This window comes from Mustelus asterias, chromosome 7, assembly GCF_964213995.1.
Source record: "Mustelus asterias chromosome 7, sMusAst1.hap1.1, whole genome shotgun sequence".
Lineage (NCBI taxonomy): Eukaryota > Metazoa > Chordata > Chondrichthyes > Carcharhiniformes > Triakidae > Mustelus > Mustelus asterias.
The window spans coordinates 137,822,018-137,841,672 of NC_135807.1; the positions used below are offsets into that span (position 1 = coordinate 137,822,018).

Below are 19,655 nucleotides of genomic sequence, written 5' to 3' on the forward strand. Positions count from 1 at the left end.
TCTGCTCTGTGCCTCACTATCCTCCCAACATGCATCACTTTGAATTTGCTCTATCCAGTTGCATCTAAACCCTTATTTTAATTTGATTTGATTTATTATTGTCACATATATTAGTATACAGTGGAAAATATTGTTTATTGCGCTCTATACAGACAAAGCATACTGTTCATAGAGAAGGAAAGGAGAGGGTGCAGAATGTAGTGTTACAGTCTTAGCTAGGGTGTAGAGAAAGATCAACCAATGTGTCCATTCACCCTCCCAAACCCCATTGGACTTCCTGTTTTAAGTGTTTGCAAATTTACCAAACATATACATGTTCTGTATCCAGCTCATTTGTATAAGTTGGAAATAACACTAACCCCTCTCTGTATTATTGTCAGGATAGGATCTAGCCATTAGGAATTAGAGGAGGAGGTTTGTGAATCTTCGGGATTGCCAATCCTAAATGCTATGAATGCCCAGTTATTGGGAATATTCAAGGATGGGATTGAGAGATTGGGTATTAAGTGAATCAAGGGATACTGGAATATGGTGGGAATGTGGAGTTGAGATAGAAGAGCATCCATGATCTTTTTGAATAGTGGAGTTGGCCCAAGGGGCTGAATGGCCTCCTCCAGCTCCTATTTATTATGTTCTTAGATTACTCCATACAGCACTTTGTCTCAATCTTGTACTGCACCTGTCATAGTCATATAGTTTCTGTTTTCAGTTCCTATTCTTAGAACCTGATCCCAAGCACGTTCCACCCTGAATTTGCCCGATTTTGCTTTTATTAAATTATTCCAGGTGGAAATCCAAGCAATTAATTGGGATTTTATTTGCAATATCTTCAAAGTTCTTCAAGAGAGATTCCCCTTTTCACAAAACAGCTGCATCGGACAGGCACACGCCAATGTAAGGCTTTGGCAAGTTATGAGTACTTCATTCAGCAAGATGCAAGTCTAATGGGCCTGTTGCTACTGGGTAGATTTATTCCCGTTTTTACATGTAGGCACATCAATTGCTACCACTTATATGTGAGTTCTGTATACAATATTATACATTCATAGGCTGTGGCATTATTTATAATATACCCACTGGAATGTTTTAATATTCCCATAGGATCCAGTGAATTATATATTATATCCATATAGGATGTGATATTATGGATTCTACACTGTGCAGTATTTGATATTCCTATAGGATCCAGCAGATTGTATATTATATCCCTATATGGTGTGATATTATATTCTATACTGTGCAGTATTCTATATATTCTATGATGCAGTGGACTGTATATTGTATCCCAATAGGATGTGATATTATATTCTATAGTGTAGTATTCTACATATTTTATGATACAACGGACTGCATATTGTATCCCTATAGGGTATGATATTAAATTCTATGTGGTGCAGTATTCCATATATTCTATATGATGCAGTGGACTGCATATTGTATCCCCATAGGGTATATTATATTCTACACTGTGCAGTATTCCATATATTCTATATGATGCAGTGGACTGCATATTGTATCCCCATAGGGTATATTATATTCTACACTGTGCAGTATTCCATATATTCTATATGATGCAGTGGGCTACATATTGTATCCCTGTTGGGTATGATATATTATATACTGTGTAATATTCTATATGATGCAGTGGACTGTATATTGTATCCCTATAGGATGTGATATTATATTCTATACTGTGCAGTATTAACATGATGCATGGTTGACCCCTTGAGAGGGGTGACAGGAAATGACGTTGATTAGACGCGCCTGGCCGCTGATTGGTAGAGCGGCGTCAATCGGTCACTTCCGGCGCAGCTTCGGGCATTCGGCTTCACCCCCAGCCCGGCACCGGGGCCTCGGGCACTCGGCTTCACCCCCGGCCCGCCCGGGTGGGCGGATGGGCATCATGTCGGAGCCCAGTGCAGCGAATAATGGAGGTGAGCGCCCGGGGACAGGTCAGGAAAATGGGCGCCCTCCTGCCCTCAGGCCAGGGCTGGGCGATGGGTGCCGGCCCGGGATGGGTGCCTATCCCTGGGAGGGAAGAGTCGGTGGGTGGCCACCCCTTGGGCGGATGGGTGCCTGCTGGCCTGCCCCCCCCCCCCCCACCCCACCCCGAGGTGGGTGAGTACTGGCCTCAGGAAGGGTGGGTGCCCCAGATGGGATGCTCTGGGAGAATGCCTGCACCCTCTGAGCCCCAGGGGGGGGGGGGGGGGGGGCAGCTGGGTTGTGTTTAGCCTCCACCGCGCATCACTTAAAACAGCAGCAATCAGCATCTGAATTGGGAAGAAGTTTTGGGGCAATTGATTGACTTTGATGTAGATTCTGGTGTTTACCATGTCTTCACCCAGGGATTGGTGGGGGTTTGGACTTCACTACCTGAAAGAGGCAGAAACCCTCAGAACGTTTAAAAAGTGCTTGGATATTCATCTGAAGTGCCAGGACCAATAGGGCCACAGACCCAGAGCGGGAAAGTGGATTAAACTGGATGGTTCTCTTTGGCTGGCGTGGAGATGATGGACCAAATGGCCTCCTGTGCTGTAGATTGTTTGATGTTGGAATAGCTGACTGATAGATCACTGGGGTAATGTTAAAGGAGGGAGCAGTGTTGTTTCATTTGCTCACTGACAGAGCAATCTGCACTTGTGGGTTTAAAATGGTCCATTCAGGTAGTGTGAGACACTTAACTGAAATTTTCCACATATTATGGTGCGATGCATAAATTGCAACAATGTCATTCATTGTCAGCTCTGTCCCAGTCAAAACTGCACTGAAAAACTACACTTTTCTGCCTGTTCGTTCCTTTCAAGTTATCTGGTCATCCATCTGTCTCGGCAGATGACGGAATGTGCTCGGGGTTTCTGCCACTTCTGGATTGAACATTGTCCATTGTATCTGTAGAGGATGATTCCTAGAATCATGGAATCTACAGTGCAGAAGGATACCATTTGGCCCATCGAGCCTGCATCAACAATAATCCCACCCATGTTCCATCCCCGTAACCCCACATATTTACCTTCCTAATCCCCCTGACACTGAGGGGCAATTTATCATGGCCAATCAACCTAACCCGCATATCTTTGGACTGTGGAAGGAAACCGGAGGAACCCCACGCAGACACGGAGAATGTGCAAACTGCACGCAGACAGTCACCCGAGGCTGGAATTTAAACCAGAGTCCCTGACGCTGTGGGGCAACAGTGCTAACCACTGTGCCATCCTTCGTGAGTGACAGTCCCTTCCGCAGCTGGCACAAATGAATTGCAATGGCCCAATTTCAACTGATGATTTTTTTTCTTCTGGCGAGGTCTCTCTTTCACCATCTGGTCATTTTATTGTCCTCTTTTTTTTCCACATTCTTCCTGAATGCTTGACTCCAGGAACTCCAGTCAGCAGCGAAAACTTCCCATTCACTAACTCCAATCCCAGTCAGCTTGAAGTCTAGCTTGGAGTCATCCATATATTGCGGATGTGGGCGATCTATTGGTCTCGGACTGACAGCAAGCTCGCCACAGAATTTGTCTTTGGTGATACTGCTGTCCTCCTTTTAGCTAACAATGGAATTCCTGCTGACTCAAGAGGGCAAACAAGTTGCGAATCCCTGAGCACTGGTATACCTTGCCTTTGGCACTCTGTCCTATAAGAAGATCCCCAATATTTATCTCACGCAGACACATCTTATTATTGTTACCCTCTTGATAATGACTTGTAGTTATTCTCTTTGGAGTCTTGAAGAATGAGAGGAGATCTCAATAAAACAGTTAAGATTCCAGGAAGGGCTCTGCGCTTTTGTACAAGGTGTAGTCTGATTTAGGTGTATTTTTGTGATTGGTTCTAGAAATCTATGTCTGTCTGCATGTGAAGAGAATGCTGCCTTGCGAGTGACACTAGATGAATATGTTCAATAATTGTCTTTGCTTTCTGTTGTAGATCAGGGTACTGAAGTGAAAACAGAGACCAATTCTCTTTCTTCAGGAGTTGCTGACCATGTAAAGGAGCTCGCAAACAATGCCTACCAGGCTTACACAGTACGTATAACCTTGTAGGGAGTGACTGAAATACAGAGTTTACTATAGGGTCAATTTCTTCAATTCCATCACAATTAATTCTCATTAATTCAACTCCCTGACTTGTTCACAACTACTGCTGCCTTTGGCTTTTTACAATTGGATCTATCTCCCCTTGAGTCTACAGCAAAAATCAGTTTCCGTAAACAAACCATGTCTTCTACACTATGAAACTTAATGCCTGAAGTGTGACATGAAAATGAATAACACATCACGATTATTCTTTTCACTATCAAACATCAAGTAGGATATCTACTGAGTTCCCTCTTCTGGTGCAAGACATGGACAGCGACATTCGGGCTAAGACCAGCAGTGAAATTTATTTACAAGGCAAATAATATAGAAGGAAATGAACACAAAGTAGTGGCAGCACAGTATTTGTAACCAAGGCATGGAGTGTTTATTCAGAATCTTTTAACCAAGAGGAGCATGATGTGGAATTTCCTGCTGTATGTAGTTGCCATTATTGTTGCAATATGGTAAGGGGAAGGGAACAAGAAGATACACGCACCTTCTCTCTCTTGTCCATTTTAAATTCACAGTATAAGGGCAGTTGTTCAAGTTAGCTTATCCAAAGTTTCAATGGAAAAAGGTACAAGAATTTATATTTTGAAGTGTGATAGAACTTTCCATCGGTCAGAAGGAATTCCAGACACATGTTGCTCCCTTGTTCTCTCCTGTAAGACCTACTAATGTCCTTTCACTCTTTCCTCCTCCTCTAGTAACATTGCTAGTTCATTTCTCACTCCTCGGTACAGTGATATGTTAAAACTGCATCAGTGTATAACCAGAGTACTTGCTATGAAGTCTTGGAAAATTGCTTGCCTCAGACAACAATTGTGCTCACCTACGTTTTCTTACATTTTTCCACAGTCAGGACAGTTTGACATTTGTCTGCAGTATCTGGGTCATCTGCAAGAGCTAAACAAAGATGATTACAAAATATCTCTGAATAAAGCAGTGGTGGAGTTCTACAAAAATGGGCAGACTTTGACAGATACCTTGAGACAGACTCTCAACCTGCTGAAAAATCAGGTAAGAGTGGAGAACCACAAATAGTGTTTGGAATGCAAGAATTAGGAGTGGGAGTAGGCCATTCAGCCCCTCAAGCCTGCTCTGCATCTCTGTGTTCAATGTAAAGTGTTAGGAAAGATTGTGTCTTGAGGTAGATTATTGAGGCACTTTCTCAAGTCACTCTTTACCCAGTAGCTGTGGGAAGAATCGGTCACTGGCCATTCTTTCTGTAGTTGTTAGTGAGAGGATGAAGCTTCATGAAAAAGAAAAGGTTGCATTTTTACAGGATGCTTTATAGCCAGTGAAGACAGTGAGTAATCATAGAATCCCTGCAGAAGGAGGCTGTGCGGCCCATCGAGCCTGTACCGACTCTCTGACAGTATGTTAGATTGGCAAATCAACCTAACCCGCACATCTTTGGAGTGTGGGAGGAAAGTTTATTTTAAAGTTTATTTATTTATTAGTCACAAGTAGGCTTACATTAACACTGCAATGAAATTACTGTGAAATTGCCCTCGTCGCCACATTCTGGCACCTGTTCGGGTCAATGCACCTAACAAGAGAAACCGGAGCACCCGGAGGAAACCCGTGCAGACACGGGGAGGACGTTCAAACCCGGAGCTGGAATTGAACACAGGTCCTTGGAGCTGTGAGACAGCAATGCTAGCCACTGTGCCACCGTGCTGTAATGTAGGAAATGTGACATTAGCACACAGCAAGCTTCCCACAAACAGCAATGCAATAATAACTGGATAATCTGTTTTACGTGAGGGATAAATATTGGCCCCTGGACACCAGAGAGATCTCCCTTGCTCTTCCTTGAAATAGTGGCATAGGATAGTACCTGAGGTAGTAGGCGAGGCCTAAGTTTAACATCAGGTCAGAATGGTGTCATCTCCAACAGTGCAGCATTTCCTCAGCACTGCACTGGAGTGGGACTTGGACTTGGAACTTTCTGACCTAGAAGTGAGTCACAGACAGCTACGTACACAGCTGGCGTTTATTAAGATTTTCAAATAGTTTAACCTCAATCGTTAGCCAAAAAGTAATCATTTATTCTCTCAGCTAACCACAGAAAATGCTGGAAGTACTCAGCAGGTCAGGCAACAGATCAGGCAGCCTGTGAAGAGGGAAACCGAGTTAATGTTTTATCACGATCAGGAAAGTCATCGCCGTGTTTCGGGCAGGGACTGGGAGGATGAACGGGAAGTGGAATAGTGAAGGAGGGAGAAGGATGGGGCAGGAAGTTTTTCTATACATCAGTAGTACCATTTTTGGGAGCAGGCTGAAAATGAGTGAATTGGTGTTAAATGCTGCTATGGGTAACAGAAAGGATTGGATTTGTTTCAGGTCCATTCCACGGTGGAAGAAATGGACGGACTGGATGATGTTGAGAATAGCATGCTTTATTACAACCAAGCAATCATTCTTTACCATCTCCGCCAGTACACTGAAGCTATATCAATTGGAGAAAAACTCTACCAATTCATAGAGCCTTTTGGTAGGTAGTTGTTGTTCCACACTCTGAGTGCATTCTAGTAAATTATCTATTAAAATAATCTGTCTAATAATAGAATGAATCCAGTAGATTCATTCATAGTATTTAAATATCTCTGCCCGGTCTAGTCAATGCTTTTACTATCATATAAAAACAAGACGACTAAACTGTTGGGATTGGGAAAAGCCATCGCAGTCCCCGTGTCGAGAAAACATTCCTTAATCCTTCTCCATTAGTATCAGCAGGTTGGATAACTTTTACCAGGTTCCATTGCCTCCCTTGATAACTCATTCTTCACATTCACGTAAAGTTCTGTGTAAAGTTGTGAATTCTAAGCTGGCTTTTCACCCTCTCGTAAGTTGTTGTTGTTGATCCTCTCCTTTCAAAATCAAAACTGTTTGAAGACATTGACATTTATCTTGTCAGGGCTGCTTTAGAATCCTAGGTTTTGTTCTGCCCGGTGCTAATAGCCCCATTTCTCGTACACTTACTCTCTGCCCAATGATGAGTTGTTCCTTTTTGATGCACCCTCTCCAATGATTCAACCTCTAGCCTCGTAGGTGACCCACAGCACACTCGGCACGGCTGGGCTAGACACCTTTACAAAGCCTGCAATTTGTGCTCCTGTCCTCTGCCTATTTAAACCAAGATGTTATTTGTTACTATGGGGAGGCGATGGCCTAGTGGTATTATCGCTAGACTATTAATCCAGAAACTCAGCTAATGTTCTGGGTTCAAATCCCACCATTGAATTCCACAAAAAATATCTGGAGTTAAGAATCTACTGATGACCATGAAACCATTGTCGATTTTTGGAAAAACCCATCTGGTTCACTAATGTCCTTTAGGGAAGGAAATCTGCTGTCGTTACCTGGTCTGGCCTAAATGCGACTCCAGAGACACGGCAATGTGGTTGACTCTCGACTGCTCTTGAGCGATTAGGGATGGGCAATAAATGCTGGCCAGCTAGCAACGCCCATGTCCCACAGATGAATGAAAAAAAAACTTGCTGCTTTCCACATACTGCATTGATGGCTTCAATAATCTGTGTCCTTCAGCTCCCTCCTAGTCCCTTTCTTCTGTGCTACAATTCAGCTCACATTCCTTTACTATTCTTTTCATCGTAGGACTTTGCACTTGCACTTTCAGTGCAGCTCCTCAATCTTTATAGAATTGGGCAATTCCAGGTTGCTGTCGCTCCCAGTTTTCTATCATTTGGAGAGGTTTGTACTGGAAAGCGCATGAGATCGGTATAAGATGATGCATGTTGAATTCTGTCCAGAAAGATAAAAATAAAAATCTGCTTCAGGCCATTCATTTCCAGTCCAACATTATTGAAACATGAAGGGAAAGAAGTTGCACTGGTGTCTGTGCATTGATGTTCCACTAATGCTGCCCTCTTGTCCTTATGAAACATGGAGTAAATATTTATTAAACAGTTGCATGCTAGTAAAGAACTTGAATAATGTTGTAAAAGGGGACATATTGTTGAAGCTTTTCATCTTGCACTCATCAGGACAAATGCAAGAAAACCAAATTTCAAACAATCGCAATAATTTATAATACAGGACGAATAATTCAATCAGCGAGCGCCCTTTTCTCCTGTGGTGTGAATTGTTGTGATCTGGAGACAGTGGCATAATGGTAATATCACTGGACGAGTAATCCAGAGGCCCATAGCAGCTGCACAGTAATGAACCCATCTAATTCATTAATGTCCTTTAGGGAAGGAAATGTGCCGTCCTTATCCGGTCTTCAGACTCACATGTCAATGTGGTTGACTCCTAACTGCCCTCTGAAATGATCTGACAAGCCACTCAGTTCAAGGGTAATTAGGGCACAAAGTTTGGCCTTGCCAGTGCCGCATACGTCCCACAGGGGAATAGAATAATAGAATCTCTCCAATGGAGAAGAGGCCAATTGAGCCTGCACTGACTCTGGACTTAGCCAGGCTCTCTCTCCCACCCTATCCACTAACCCCACACATTTCCTATGGCTAATCCATCTTACTTGCGCATCTTGGGATGCTAAGAGACAATTTAGCATGACCAATCCACCCAACCTGCACATCTTTGACCTGTGGGAGGAAACCGGAGCACCCGGAGGAAACCCACGCAGACGTGGGGAGAATGTGCAAACACCACACAGACAGTGACCCGAGGCCTGGGTCCTTGGAGCTGTGAGGCAGCAGTGCTAACCACTGTGCCACTGTGAAATTTGGCATTCTTGTGTTTATCCTGATGGGTGCAAAGTGAAAACCTTCAGCAACATGTCTCGTTCCAGCTGTCTAAATGTACAACTGAAAATAAGCTAACCCAAATGTTTTTTTTCAATAAAACCTGTATACCACAAAAGCCCGATGCTGTGACGACCCATCTATCTGGGCTTAAGATGCCTGGTGCTCGCTCGGATCATTAAAATCTGACTTCTTTCTGTCTCCAATCTTTAAGCAGAAGAGAAATTTGCCCAGGCTTTGTGTTTCCTGCTTGTCGACCTTTATCTGTTGACGTACCAGCCTGAGAAAGCTTTGCTGCTGCTTGCTGTTCTGGAGAAGATGATTTTGCAAGGAAACAATAAGAATGGCAAGTCCAGTGAGGTCAGTGCATTTGAACTGTTTGGAATTTTAATGGTGACTTGCTGTGGAGAGGCAAACACTCGAGATTTAGTTATTCGGAGAGGTCAAAGTGGCTTAGTAAAGCAGAGTGGCTCCTGACAACTGCCACCAATCTAGATTGGTGTTTGACTCCATACCAGGTGTCAATAGCTGATCATTGGATTGTACATTTTTTTTTTCATAGAAACCCTACAGTACAGAAAGAGGCCATTCGGCCCATCAAGTCTGCACCAACCACAATCCCACCCAGGCCCTACCCCCATATCCCTACATATTTTACCCACTAATCCCTCTAATCTACACATCCCAGGACACTAAGGGGCAATTTTTTTTTTTAGCATAGCCAATTAACCTAACCCACACATCTTTGGACTGTGGGAGGAAACCCACGCAGACACGAGGAGAATGTGCAAACTCCACACAGACAGTAACCCAAGCCAGGAATCGAACCCAGGTCCCTGGAGCTGTGAAGCAGCAGTGCTAACCACTGTGCTACCGTGCCGCCCATTGAATGAAGTTACAAGGGGAAGAGGGTGGTGTAGTCACTGTCACTGGGCTGGTAATCCAGAGGCCTGGGCTAATGTTCTGGGGGAAGAGGGTTCTACAGCAGCTGGTGGAATTTAAAGGGACATTGAAATAAAGTTGCTCGACCTGGCAAAAGCCCATGTGCTGGTGTCTGGTTTGGCTTTCTATTCGATGGCCTCTTGAGATGTCCAGTGGAGGAATCGGGTGCCTTCTGTAACTGATCTTAATGGGCAGATTCATGTTGATGTCCTGCGCTGATTCACTTGACTGCTGTCCACCTTCCTCAAGAGAAGGTGAAACCAGGGCCCTCTGCTGTGTGTCAGTGAGGAGGTGTTGGTTTCCTTTTTTAAGCTGTGTGTGTTCCACGCTTCCAGCCGCCTGGAGTTAGTGTGTTGGTATCAGCTGCTGTTTTTTCTGAAACTAATAAAGACTTATCCATCGCGTGTGTTCATTAAGATTATGGTTCACAGCAGCAGAGAATTGTTACACTAAAGTAATTTCTCTTCTCATGATTCTGACAAAGGCTTATAAAGATGCCACTAATCAGAAGGTTGATGCTGGCGTTATGGTGGAAGCTACAAAATCCAAAATTCATCAGGTATGTGGATAATTTATCCCTGTAGTGTTGTAGTTCTCCTTTTGAGCAGAGAAGATTAAAGGGCGATTGAATGGAGGTGTACAAAATGGTGAGATGGTTTGACGAAGGAAATTAGCAAATGCAGGAATGCGAGCAGTCTGGACGTAGACAGAAAATATGAGAACTTTAGATGTAAATGGATTTCATGGTGTAGGCGATTTTTTTGGTGATGATATAAATGTTGTTCTTACCTGACTTGTCCCCGTTACGTTTACAGTGCAAAGTGAGAGCTTATGTCCAGATGAAATCTTTGAAAGCCTGTAAACGGGAAATCAAATCTGTTATGAATACAACTGGAAATGTAAGTAACGCACCTGACAATTGTACTCCCATTCAAATCAGAACTAAATGTTAGGAAGCTCTCTCACTCACACTCTACCTCCATCTTCTTTCCTTCCCCACCTCAGTACTATCTGATACTAATCTGGTTCTGGTGACGATTTTTAAATCTGATACAGCATGGAAGGAGACCATTTGGTTCATTCTGCCTGTACTGTGCTGGTGCTCTGAGGGGGCGATCCAATTAGAATGATGGAAACTAGATAGCCAATTGAAGGAAATAAACTTGCAGGGCTGTGGGGATCGCGCGGGGGAGTGGGAAAGGCCTGGATTGCTCCGTCGGGAGCTGGTTTGGACTCAAAGGGCCGAATAGCCGCCTCCTGTGTTATAAACATAAATGTTTCTCAAAACCTTGCAATTTTTCCTCTTCCCAAGCATGGCTCCAATTCTCCTTTTGAAAGTTTTGATTGAATCTGTTTCCACTCCCCTTTCAGGCTGCGCTTTCCAGATGACCACAATTTGCTGGATAAAAATAATTCTCCACTGCCCTGCGGTTCTTTAAATCTGTGACCTCGTGTTACCAAGATATCCACTAGTGGAAACTGCTTCAGTGCAGCTTCCTGCTCTGGTACCAGGAAGATATTGCTGTAATGTAACATATTAAACATATGGAATTCAATGCATCTTATTCCCTGAAAACTAATACTACTCGAAGTCTTTCTCTAGAATCTTATGTGCAGAATAATCTGTCTCTCTTACCTTGTGTGCCTTGGGTTAACTGTCAGTTTGTTTGGTCTTTTCTGCACACTCCCATTTGCTGGGTACAGTACAATGACCAGAATTGTACAGAGTCCTCCAAATGTTGGCATACCAGTGCCAGTCTGTATCACCTCCTGGAATTTGTGCTCGCTATCAGTGTGGCTCTGCAGATCAGTTTAAAATGTGCTGCTGGGTCACAGTACCAGGTTGGGAGTGGGTAGGGAGAGGATCGACAGCTATCCATTATTCCTCTTTCAGCTCAGTGTACTTTCCTCTCATGCCTGTACCAGTGGCACAGCGGTTAGCACTGCTGCCTCAGTGCCAGGAAGCCAGGTTAGATTCCCAGCTTGGGTCACTGTCTGTGCAGAGTCTGCACATTCTCCCCGTGTCTGGGTGGGTTTCCTCTGGGTGCTCCGGTTTCCACCCACAGTCTGAAAGACGTTCTGTTAGGTGCATTGGCCATGCTAAATTCTCCCTCGGTGTACCCCACAGGCGCCGGAGTGTGGCGACTAGGGGAATTTCACAGTAACTTCATTGCAGTGTTAATGTAAGCCTACTTGTGACACTAATAAATAAACTTTACTTATGTTTAACAAAGACAGAACCTGCATTTCTTTCACAACCAAACGCTCCCCAAAACACTTCACAACCAATGAAGCATTTTTGAAATATGATGACCGTTGTAATCCCGGAAAAGCCTGTGTGCACAGTCAGGTCCCACAAACAACAATGAGAGAAATGATTTGATCATTAAAAATAAATATTGGTAGAGGGATAAATATTGGTCAGGAGATCAGGAAGAACCAAGCACAAATTCCAGGAGGTGATACAGACTGGCACTGGTTTGCCAACATTTGGAGGACTCTGTACAATTCTGGTCATTGTACTGTACCCAGCAAATGGGACAGTGCAGAAAAGACCAAACAAACTGACAGCTAACCCAAGGCACACGAGGTAAGAGAGACAGATTATTCTGCACATAAGAGGATTCTGGAGAAAGGCGTCGAATATTAATAGTTTTTAGGGAATAAGGTGCATTGAAGCAACACACTTCCTCGTTAGTATAGTGATTACTATCCCTGCCTGTCACGTGGGAGACCAGGGTTCAATTCCCCTACGGGGAGCTGCAAAATTTCCTGACTGTGTCTGGAGAGGGAGTCTTTGTGGCGACATGGAGGCACAGTGATTAGCACTGCTGCCTCACAGCGCCAGGGACCTGGGTTCAATAGATGACTGTCTGTTTGCACGTTCTCCCCGTGTCTGCGTGGGTTTCCTCCGGGTGCTCCAGTTTCCTCCCACAGTCCAAAGATGTGTGGATTAGGTTGATTGGCCAGGTTAAATTGCCCCTTAGCGTCAGGGGCATTAGCAGGGTAAATACATGGTGTTAAGAGGATAGGGCCTGGGTGGGATTGTGGTCAGTGCAGACTTGCTGGGCTGAATGGCCTCCTTCTGCACTGTAGGGATTCTATGATTCATGTTATTTTTCTTCAAATAGTGGGATATTTTACATTCACGTGAGGACCTCTGTTTAATTCGCCACTCCCTCAGCATTGGGAGTGTCAGCCTGGATTTTGTGCTCAAGTCTGGAGTGGGACTTATGATCTTCTGACTCAGACGAGAATGCTGCATGCTGAGCCAAGACTGACACAAATGAATACATCCATAAAGACTTTGCACATATATATTCCAGATCTGTGGGATATAATCCCAGGTAGACAAGGAAATTCTGCTCCCTTTAGCTGATGGTACAAGGAAGCAGATTTAAGGTTTTGGGCAAGAGATACAGAGGAGTGAGAAGAAAAACAGTTTTACATATGATGTGGTAATGACCTGGAACGCGCTGCCCCTAAAGGTGGTGGAAGCGGAAATGAGCAACGCTTTCAAAAGGAAATTGAATGGACTCTTGAAGCAAATAAACCTGCAGAAATCAGGCAGGGGAGTGGGACATGATTGGATTGCTCAGGGAGAGCCAGCATGCACTCAGAGGGCCAAATGGCCTCCGGAACCATAAATAACTCTGGCTGTATATCTAGATTTTCATTCTAAACTCATTGTTTTTGCAATAGGATTGTGATTTCATTGATGATTTTAAAATTTTACTGCTGTAAGTGGGTTTTATTTATCAGATATATACATTATACACCAGTGTGTGCACATCTCTATTCATTGTTTTTTCTGCTATGCAGTCTGCTCCCTCCCTGTTTCTCAAGAGCAATTTTGAGTATTTGAGGGGGAATTATCGGAAAGCGGTGAAGCTGTTGAACAGCGCAAACATCACAGATCATCCTGGATTCCTTAGCACAGGTAGGAATCGAAAGAATGGCCATGTTTCACGGTTACCGGAGATGATTATTAGTGATTCATCCGGACCAGCAGATATTTCACATTGATCAAAGTGTTTTATAAATTGAAGCCCCGATAATGAGTTTGATTCTTATGGGGGGAAATCCCTTGTTTCTTATCCGTGTTTTAAATCTTTCGGTCTTGCCAATTTTCTTCACATTACAGCAGTCTTCAGCGATACTCGTGTCCTTGCGATGTTGTCTCAGTTCCGTGTACCTCAGTGTCTGCTAAATCCAGTTTCATGCTCGCTTTCAGAAACTTTTCTTTCTCCGCTGTTAATTTTGTATTTTTATTATCGGAAGGGTTGGTAACTAGAATGATAACTTGCCTCTACTTTACTTTGATCTGCCGCATACCAGATGTTTGAGTGAGGTTGCTAACCCCACCCACATTTTCAGTGCAGTTGAATTTATTCAGGTCTAGCAGAACTAATCCTTGCCTTCCAATGGAGCAGTGATGTAGAAAGAACAGGAGAATAACTCTTTATTCAATCTTCCTCTTTTCCAAATAACCGTTCGATGCCATGCAAATCTTTTTATTTGATGGGTTCTAGTCTCAGTGCAGTGTGCTATTATGATTCCCTCGCGTGACCCTCTTCCCATAGTCAACATTTGTTACTCATCCAAGTAGGAAAAATCCCCTTACTGGTTACTTCTCTGCCTTTGCGTCTTGCTGTCTAGACAGGTTTGAAACATTGAAAGAAATGTTCCTTTTACGTTGGATTCTGTGTCTCCGATTTTCACTGGCTGTCCACCCTCATTTGATTTGACAATAAAGCATCCCAGCGGCTTTCAGCCACTCGTTACACAATTTTCACAGATCGCACCATGGGAAACACTTTTAATTCATAGAATCATACTGTCCAGAAGGAGGCCATTTGGCCCACAGTGCTTGTTGCTGGCTTTTTGAAAGAGCTATCCCACTATTCCCAGTTCCCTGCTCTTCCTCCATGGGAAATACCTTTTCAGCTATTTATCCAATTCCCTTTTGGAAGTTAATGCTGAATCTGCGTCCACTGCCCTTGCAGGCAGCCCCTTCCAGATCATCATAACTTGTGCATTGAAACAAGTCTTCCATCTCCAATGTTCCTGTGTGTGGCCCATTTTTTGAGGGCGCGGTTCTGTTAAGTTTTTTGCACAGTTGTGCACATGTTTTATTTCTTCCAGAGCTAGTCCCGTGTGGGACCTTGCAGGTTTCTATGTGCCCACACAACTCAGCAGGAGCTTTACTCATCTCCCCTGCTTTGAATCTGTGTCCTTTGGTTGTTGGCTCTCCTGCCAGTGGAAACGGTTTCTCCTAACCTCCTCTTATCAAATTAGCCTCCTTCATCTTGAAATAAACCCCCTCCATATCTGAAATCTGCCGTCTATCACTGGTGGCATTTTTTAACGAAGCTGTTTTTATTTTAAAAAATCTTTTCTGACTTGTCTCCTTAAAACGTTTGCAAAACAGGTGAATGTATTCGATGTATGTTCTGGAATAACCTTGGGTGCATCCATTTCGCCATGGGGAAACACAATCTTGGAATCTTCTACTTTAAAAAGGCTTTGCAGGAGAATGATGTTGCTTGTGTCCAGTTAACAGGAACAAACACCGAGCAAGGTGGGCTATATGCGGTCAAATACTCAACAGATCTAATTTAGCGTGAATGGTGTGAAATTAAATGGTACATCAGTGAATGCCACTTATTGAATTCTTGCTTATAAAACTCAGCTGCTAATTTCTATTTCTAGTTCCTATTTTCTAAGTTCTGGTGATCAGCTTAGTGTTGCCAGTTTTGGCCCAGTGGGGAGTGTTCTTGGTGGAGTGGAAAGATGGTGGATTTGAGTTTTCTGCCCTTGCCCACCCCTGCCAGCCACCACCCCCTACTCCAGAGACCCGAGTACAAAATCTGGGCTGAGGGAGGGGCTTTCAGGAGCGCTGTTGTCTCAGGAAGACAGCAAATATCCCATGGTACTACTTGGGGAAAGGCGGCACAGTGGTTAGTACTGCTGCCTCACAGCGCCAGGGACCTGGGTTTGATTCCGGCCTCGGGTGACTGTGTGGAGTCTGCATGTTCTCCCCGTGTCTGCATGGGTTTCCTCCGGGTGCTCCAGTTTCCTCTCTCAGTCCAAAGATGTGCAGGTTAGGTGGATTGGCCATGCTAAATTGCCCCTTAGTGTCAGGGGGGCTAGCTAGGGTAAATGCATGGGGTTAAGGGAATAGGGCTTGGGTGGGATTGTGGTCAGTGTAGACTCGATGGGCTGAATGGCCTCCTTCGGCACTGTAGGGATTCTGTGCAGGCAGGGGGAGCTTTTCCCAATGTCTGTGGCCAGTAATCATTCTTTAGCCAATATTGCTAAAACCAATTGTCCAGCCATCGTCATATTGCAGTTTGGGATTTTGCTGTGTCGCATGAAGTTTCTTACATTGCAACAGTGCTACACTTCAAGAAGAATGTCGTTGCCTGTAAAGCACTTTTGACATTCTGACCATGTGGAAGCTGTAACTTTGGTCACAACTCAATTGTTCTAAAAACACTCCCAAGCTCCCCCCCCCGCCCCCCCACCGAACTAAGGATGACAGGCATTCTTCACTGACTTGTGTTGAACATAATTTTGCACTAGATACATTTCAGTTGCTGCAAAGCAAACTACTGTTTTCTTTCCTGCTTTTAATTTAAAAGAAAAGACACCACTTACATAAATGTTCACGAGGTTTCACTTCAGTCACTTTGTTTGAAAGTTGACATTAAAATCAGCATCTGATTAACTTCTCTCTGCCGCGATGCATCATAGGATGGGGCGGTATCTTAAACTGCTGTCCAATCTTTATCCACCACAAGATAGGGAGGGGTGTATAATCCCATGAGCTCAGGAGACAGAACAGAGCAGTGGTTCTACAGATCAGCTGTGTTCCACATAGTCTCCCTGTTGCCATAATATGTATATGGTTCAAATAAAGAGTCCATATTATTGTCCTGCTAAACGCTAGTAAGATTTGAAATGTTTGTGCTAAACAGAAGAACAGACACTTTGATAAAGGCAAAATACCGCGGATGCTGGAATGTGAAACAAAAACAGAAAAATGCTGGGAAATCTCAGCAGGTCTGACAGTATCTGTGGGGAGAGAATAGAGCCAGCGTTTCAAGTCTGGATGACCCTTTGTCAAAGCTGGACAGTCATCCAGACTCGTAACATTGGCCCTATTCTCTCTCCACAGAGGTTGTCAGACCTGCTGAGATTTTCCAGCATTTTCTGTTCTGGACATAACACATTTTGTTGGACAGTACAGGCAGCACGGTGGCACAGTGGTTAGCACTGCTGCCTCACAGCGCCAGGGACCCGGGTTCGATTCCCGGTTAGCACTGCTGCCTCACAGCGCCAGGGACCCGGGTTCGATTCCCGGTTAGCACTGCTGCCTCACAGCGCCAGGGACCCGGGTTCGATTCCCGGTTAGAACTGCTGCCTCACAGCGCCAGGGACCCGGGTTCGATTCCCGGTTAGCACTGCTGCCTCACAGCGCCAGGGACCCGGGTTCGATTCCCGGTTAGCACTGCTGCCTCACAGCGCCAGGGACCCGGGTTCGATTCCCGGTTAGAACTGCTGCCTCACAGCGCCAGGGACCTGCGTTCGATTCCCGGTTTGGGTCACTGTCTGTGTGGAGTTTGCACGTTCTCACCGTGTCTGCATGGATTTTCTCCGGTGCTCCTGTTTCCTCCCACAGTCCGAAAGAGTGTTGGTTAGGTGCATTGGCCATGCTAAATTCTCCCTCAGTGTATGCGGATAGGCGCCGGAGTGTGGCGACTGGGGGATTTTCACAGTAACTTCATTGCAGTGTTAATGTAAGCCTACTTGTGACAGTAGTAATAAAGTTGGAGGCAGAAAGAGGTTGGCTAGCCGATTCTGCTGTAATCTGTGGCTTTTTCAAATGTTTTTTATTGAACGGTTTCAATTTCTGCCTCTTGCGTCTACTTAATATTTGGCGTTTTAATTTTTTTTCCTTTTTATTAATGATTAGGAAAGAAGTTTTCTGGCAGACCTATGAGCACATTGCTCACAAACAAACGGTATGAACTGTTGCACAACTGTGGAATCCAGCTGTTGCATATAGGCAGACCATTGGCCGCCTTTGAGTGTCTGATGGAGGCAGTTCAGGTGTACCACTCCAATCCACGTCTTTGGTTAAGGCTGGCAGAATGTTGCATTGCTGCCAACAAGGGGGTGAGTGGGCTCATTCCCGCACCAGCTACTTTTTCATTCATTCCAAGTTGCTTGCTTTCTTTCCCCCAACCAGTCATGTTAAATTTCAGCATTATTTTCTTCAGACATCCGAACAAGAGACCAGAGGGCTGCCAAGCAAGAAAGGGATTGTACAGTCAATTCTGGGTCAGGGCTATCACCAGAAGATAGTCTTGGCATCGCAGTCCATGCAGAACACCGTGTATAAGTGAGTGAGCACCATTTACGAGGGTGAACAGGACTGGTGTGACTGTAAATGATTGAACACCTAACTGCAGAACACTGTGTAAATGAGTCAACTTTTAACATGTTCAGATGTCAAAGTGTGCATGTTAGCTATATAGAAGCAGTTCAAAATCTAAAGCTTTTGACTTGCAGATATAAAGTTAGTGAAGTGATATATGGGTTCTGGAAAAAAATAAGTTCAGATTTTGACTGTTAAGCTACCTAAGTTAACTGTATTTAGGCAGTGGAATGCTCACCAGACATGTTCATAAAAATACTAAATTCCACGTGACGATAGACCACAAATGAGAGAATATCAAACAGAAGCCTCTTCACTTAACAATCACTACAAGCATTGTGTTCAAGTCAATTCTTTGCTTAAATTATTGTGAATTTGCACATACAAGGTTAAAATGTGGTGTTTGACAAATATAAAGGAAAAGAATTGCTAAAACCAAAAGAAGAAATCGTATAGCGTTGTCTCTTTTTTTAAAAAAAAGCAGGTTTCTGTGCGTGGATTTTAAATTGCAGAGAGCAGGCTACAGAAGCAGGTTTTTGCAGCATTTGTATCAAAACCTAGCAGTCAGTGTTCCAACCTAACCAAAACAGGCTTTTGAATTGGACCAATGATTTAAAACGAGCATGCAGAGACACAGAACCAGTGGAATTCAAATGTGGGGGTTGTTGACAGCCTCAAGCCACTCAGATTGCAGGAATATTTGGGGTAATTCCAGGTATATCAACCCAGACAGGAGGGGGGGGGTAACTGTCAGAGTATGCTTGCTACCTCTTGAGTTGGAAGGAGGGTAGACGAGGCTGTCATGTAAATCCTTCAATTTCAGATATGTCTTCATAAAATTACCATCTAAATAGAGAGAGACCAACTCAAAGTGTTCCAGACGAGCATCACTGGAGAATGTTCATACTTCCAAAAGACGCTAGGTTGTATAATAGTTGAGAGTGACTGAATTCTGTAATGATATATTTCATTATTCCTGAAGGAGTCTTGTAATATTTGAACAGCATTCTATTGGGATTTTATTCAGTTTGTTAATTGTTTTTAATAAGGTTGTCAGCAGTTTAAAAATAAAGACCTGTCAATTGTTCATGATAGAGAGCGTCAGATCCTGCTTTAATTTACCAAAACCAGTAACTTTCTACCACCTCACACATACTTGTACAAGATTACGAAGTGAGATATATCCCTTTGAGTGGTTATAAAATTGAGCAGAGGGGAAAATCACCTCCGCGTTGTTACATTGTGCCTTTCTCCCAAAAACAACAACTCTTGCTTCAGTCACTGGCTTCTGGCAGCTCACCAAACTTCTGGTACCCTCATCCAAGCTGCCCGACTTCGGTCTGAGCTGAAGATAGTAGAGTGCTATTCGACTGGGTGGGGCATCACCACAGAATCTGTTGTTTTTACCTGGCAGGAGAGTTGAGGGGGGGGGTGGGGGTCACTGATTGGCCCCCTCCCGTGC

General features: G+C 44.1%; 1 protein-coding gene across 3 annotated transcripts in view; it reads left to right on the forward strand.

Annotated features, from left to right (window-relative positions):
• The first annotated feature begins 1,779 nt into the window (after window positions 1-1,779).
• The window catches only part of cnot10 (CCR4-NOT transcription complex, subunit 10), a 39,460-nt gene continuing 21,584 nt past the window's right edge, over window positions 1,780-19,655 (forward strand). Inside the window, exons 1-12 of one of the 3 annotated variants that reach the window (XM_078216894.1) lie at window positions 1,829-1,852; window positions 1,889-1,934; window positions 3,924-4,021; window positions 4,934-5,095; window positions 6,425-6,575; window positions 9,023-9,168; window positions 10,235-10,309; window positions 10,566-10,649; window positions 13,573-13,690; window positions 15,182-15,331; window positions 17,729-17,931; window positions 18,036-18,157. In XM_078216894.1, the coding sequence (XP_078073020.1) occupies window positions 1,895-1,934; window positions 3,924-4,021; window positions 4,934-5,095; window positions 6,425-6,575; window positions 9,023-9,168; window positions 10,235-10,309; window positions 10,566-10,649; window positions 13,573-13,690; window positions 15,182-15,331; window positions 17,729-17,931; window positions 18,036-18,157 (1,349 nt within the window). In that variant the 5' untranslated portion in view covers window positions 1,829-1,852; window positions 1,889-1,894. Of the gene's footprint in view, window positions 1,935-3,923; window positions 4,022-4,933; window positions 5,096-6,424; window positions 6,576-9,022; window positions 9,169-10,234; window positions 10,310-10,565; window positions 10,650-13,572; window positions 13,691-15,181; window positions 15,332-17,728; window positions 17,932-18,035; window positions 18,158-19,655 lie in introns of all 3 variants that reach the window. The other 2 variants (XM_078216895.1, XM_078216896.1) reach the window with 2 other exon arrangements.